Source organism: Mercurialis annua, linkage group LG4 (genome assembly GCF_937616625.2).
Source record: "Mercurialis annua linkage group LG4, ddMerAnnu1.2, whole genome shotgun sequence".
Lineage (NCBI taxonomy): Eukaryota > Viridiplantae > Streptophyta > Magnoliopsida > Malpighiales > Euphorbiaceae > Mercurialis > Mercurialis annua.
In genome coordinates, this window is record NC_065573.1 from 21,302,937 (window position 1) to 21,307,497 (window position 4,561).

General features: G+C 31.4%; 1 protein-coding gene across 1 annotated transcript; it reads right to left on the reverse strand.

The window, feature by feature from the left end:
- Window positions 1–888: 888 nt before the first annotated feature.
- On the reverse strand, window positions 889–2,113 carry LOC126676563 (probable F-box protein At2g36090). Its single transcript, XM_050370792.2, has one exon. The coding sequence runs from the start codon at window positions 2,039–2,041 to the stop codon at window positions 1,007–1,009; it is 1,035 nt and encodes a 344-aa protein (XP_050226749.1). The 5' UTR covers window positions 2,042–2,113; the 3' UTR covers window positions 889–1,006.
- Between the last annotated feature and the right edge of the window lie 2,448 nt (window positions 2,114–4,561).

The window sequence follows — 4,561 nt, forward strand, 5'->3', positions numbered from 1 at the left end:
AAACTTAAAAATCCTTTCTCATAATTAAAATTGTGATATAAGAGTTTAACATATTCTAAGATTTATGTATTTTTTTTTATTTCGTCTTTAGGTGTTTTTATTTTTTTATTTAATCTCTATATTTCCGAAAACAATTTTTTGAAATCATTTTGTTTCTTACTCATTTTTTATACTTTCAAAATATTCTTAGTTGATTTTTGACACTTTGACATTTTTATTACCAAAAATACTTTATAAAACTGTTTTTGAAAGTATAAGGATCAAATAAATAAAATTAAGGACGAAATAAAAAATATGAAAAAATCTTAGGATATATGCCTGGTTCTGCCACTGCTAGACCGGTTAGAATTTGTAATAAATTCAACCTAGGTAAAAAGTTATGCAATGCTCCCTCCTATCCACAATATCTATCACATTCAACTTTTTTTTTCATAATAATTGTCGTTTTAATAAAAAAAAATTATAAATCAAGATATATTTTTTTATTTTAATTTATGTGAAATATTCAAATATAATAAATATTATGGACTGTATTATTATAAGCTCAATTGCTTCAAAAATCACCAACTTTCGCGTGTTATTGGTATTTGACACGAACTTTTAATTTTGGCATATAAATATACAAACTATCAATTTTTTTTGCATATATAACATGGGCACCATTTTTGACATAAAACGACACCGTTTTTGACCTAAAACGGCACCGTTTTCCACCTAAAACGGAAACTTGGTCATATATGTAAAAAATTGATAGTTCATGTATTTATATGTCAAAATTAAAAGTTCGTATCAAATAATAAAAACACGTTAAAGTTGGTGATTTTTTAAGCATTTAAACCATTATTATATATGCTTGTTACATGTTTGATTATAGATACAAAATCAATGAGAAGTAAAATTTTTACATTTTGTTTGAATTAAAAGTTTGACCTTATGAGGAATATTCTAATGATATTAAACTTTCTTTTATGTCTTTTTCGAAAATTGATTAATTATTTATTTTATTTTATTTGAGTAAAAGAATTAAGCCAAGTGAGGCAAAAACTAAAATCCCAAAGGCAACACAAAGAACATCTAAAGTCCCTTCATTTCTCAACTTCTTCTCTTTCCTTTCTCTTTTCATTTTCAAGAACCTCTCATCCCTCCTCTTCCCTTCTTCTCCCATTCTTCCTTTTATTCCCTTTTTACCCTCAAATGCCCTTTGTATAATTCCCAAACTGCCCTTCCCTTTTAGAAACTTACCATCCATGTCCTCCATTTGCAAACTCACTTCCCTCACGTGCATCCCTCCTCCTCCGCCCTGCGTTCCTCCGCCGCACGTCACCAGAATTCCACACTGCACAAACTCCGACGCCCTTCCTTTTGGTTCGCCGCTTAAAACCAAACCGAACCGCGCGTGTACTTCACCGCTCAACCAATGTCTTTGGACCGAAACCGGTTTATTACTTGACACGTTCATGGCTCTTTTCCCTGCTGGATCAATTAAAATCCAGCTCAGCTCTAGTTCCTCGGATAATGTAAAAAGATCCTCCTCGTTTTCCGGCGGCCGTATCATGGTTTGACACGTGTCCTTCGGGTCCAGCATGTCGATTCTAAACGGGGAGCAATTAAACCAGCTGGACTCCGCTTCTGTTTCCGTAACTCTACTGAAAATGAGTTCGTTTTTGTAGTAAATATCAACGGCGGAGATTAATTCCGGTGGAAACGGCGTCGTGTTAGCTGAAGAGTGACTGTTGGACATGACCGGCGGGAAGGAAGCGGAGAAGAAGGAGCGAGGACCATCGGGAAGGAAGGAGGAGATGACATGGAGTACACGTGGATTTCTTGTAGAAGGCCACGTGGATGAACAAATGTTGAACCAGAGATCACGTTGAGAAGAGAGAAAGTTAAGGTGCGGTGAGGTGCATGAAGTTGAGGCTAAGCTCGGACCGTCCAGCCGTGTTAGGATGTGTGTTTGGAGTATGTCTTCGTGTATGGCGGAGATATTGGCGGAGCAACCTCTTTCTACGGTGGTTGACGACGGGGACGGAGAAGAAGCCATGATACGAGGTTTTAGGTGAAGAGGAAATGAACTTGACTTATGTTATGGGGTTTATATAGGGAGATATTTTTTTAAGGTGGGAGGAGTGGAATAACTTTGGTGCTGGATACAAAATTTAAATAAAATGTCCTTAATATTATATTTAATAACAAAAATGCCATTGATGTTATAATATGTCAAATTATAATAAATAAAGAAATGCACAAATTGAATGCCATGCAGATGCAGGCCTCTTTCTGCTTCTTGTTGGAGAACAAAATTAAATTAACATTTTTACCTAATTTTTATTATTCGATATGTTGATAAAAATTAAGTTTATACTTAATTTTATTGGTTCTAATTAGGATTCGAAAGTTAAGAGTTTTTACTATCTAATATTCAATTTGTAGTTGCCAGTACCAGAACTAAAATAAATAGTATCTTTCACTAGGAGTAACTCAATCAGTAAAGTTGGGGGGAAACAACATTGTTATTGGTTCCAATTTTATCTTCTTCCAAAAAAATGTATAATGCTATGAAATTAGTAGTTATAGTCCCTACTAAAATTAGGGGCGAAATCAGAGTACCAATTCATGAGAGTAGAACTTTTTTGCGTCCTGACTATATAGAAAAATCAAACGACAATAAACGATGATGATTGTTGGGACGGTTAGACAAGAAAAACCCGCCCATATATTTTGTTGTAGTGTAGTACTACTAGTATTTAAATTTTCTCTGACGAAAAAGGTCGGCCGGCCCTCTTTGACCTCCGAACCCGTCCCTGATTAAAATAGAAAGCCCCGATGGTGGAAAAACTCCTAAACAAATCTCCTTAGATTGGAATTCACATGAATGCAAAAAACTCGTAAATTTATTGCCCATCATCAAAAAGTAGTCTTCGAATTATTAGTTCGATATTTTGGGGAGTTATATATATTGAAGCAGTTAATAGCTATAACTAAATAGTTAATTACTTAATTAGAAGCTACTTCTCTAATCGTAAAAATACCTAAGCAGTTAACCTCAAGGCGCAGGTGAGTTGATAAGGCGCTCTCCTGATTTAAACAAGACCGTGAGTTTGTACTGTACTTATATATGCGGCCGTTTAAAACTTTAGGAAGGAATGTACACTCACATCTCTCTCTCTAAAAATTTGCTCTCCCTTCTCTCTAAAGATTTTTCTTTGTCTTCTCCTTTAAAGGGTAGGAGAAGGTGATTATCCGGTTTCGATCGAAAATCACTTCTTCTACGCCCATAAATACTAAATAATATATAGCTTTACTCTTTATTCAATAAAATTTGTATGCTATATAGCTCTTCGATATGGAGTTATCCGTTTTTTGAAAAAAAAAAATTATGGTCTTATATTTATTTAATTTGTGGTTTGTTTTCTTAGATCTCTCAAAACATTTGTGTTTGTTCCGTTTTAAAGTCAATTTGTTGCATATCTAAGATATTGACGGGTTATATATTAATTTTCTAAGAATTCCATCGACAAAGATGATCGAAAATATTAAATTTCAACGGATCTACCGGTTTGAAGTTCTAAACGGAAGTATTTCAAAATCAAGACTTTCGCATACAAGGAGACTTTGTTCATTGTTTGTGATCCAAAATGGCAACCCTAATAAGACCACGACTTGAGTCTTTTTATTTTCGATTAATTTTTATTTGTATTTTTTATTGTTTTCTTTGTTGTTCTTAAGTTTTAGTTCGATAGATTAGAGTTGGAAAAATTATATAGTTAAATTTTGTCATATAATTTTTTAAATTGTACTTTAAATTTTTTTTGATAAATAATAAATATACTTTAATTTTGATATAATGGATTCTAACTTTTAAGGAGAAAAAAAGAAGGAAGGGGTTAGGTATACAATCAATAATATATACTCCATTTCTTTTACAACTTGCCAGACTTATTTGTTAATATGTTTATAATTATCAGTATTCAACAATATATCATTGACTTGTCTCATAATGAAGATTGTTTCATATAATAATTATGTATTATAAGATATCATATCATACAACTTGGGATGCTACAATGATTAAAATAGTAATTTAAATTTTTTAATATTTTTCTCTTAATATAAAAAAGAAATCCAACATCACCATAAGTATAATTTCTCAGGGTAATAATTTTATTAATAATTTTTTTGATAATTAGAAAAAGGGAGAAATTTTGAAAAGAAATTTTAACAAATAAGTTGATATAAAAAGAAAATTTTAGTCTTCTCATTCTATATGTAAACTTATATAAAAAGTCTTCCACTTTATCATTACTGTAGGTACATTTTATTTATTGAAAACTTGTGTCACAAGGTTGTTAGTTTATTCACCCTCTCTTTGTCTCATTCCAAACTCTCTTTACATTTTTATAAACCTTTATTTTAAAAATAAAAATTTATGACTAATTCCATATTTTAATAAACATCATTGACAAACGATACTCCACTATCTAAATAATGAAAGGTTAATTTAAATTTATTTTAATTTAAAATGAACAATTTAAAAAGAAAAGAGAAAATATTTCTCAATTTA

Coding starts and splice junctions, on each gene's coding strand:
- LOC126676563 (XM_050370792.2), bottom strand. CDS start 2,041: ATGGCTTCTTCTCCGTCCCCGTCGTCAACCACCGTAGAAAGAGGTTGC.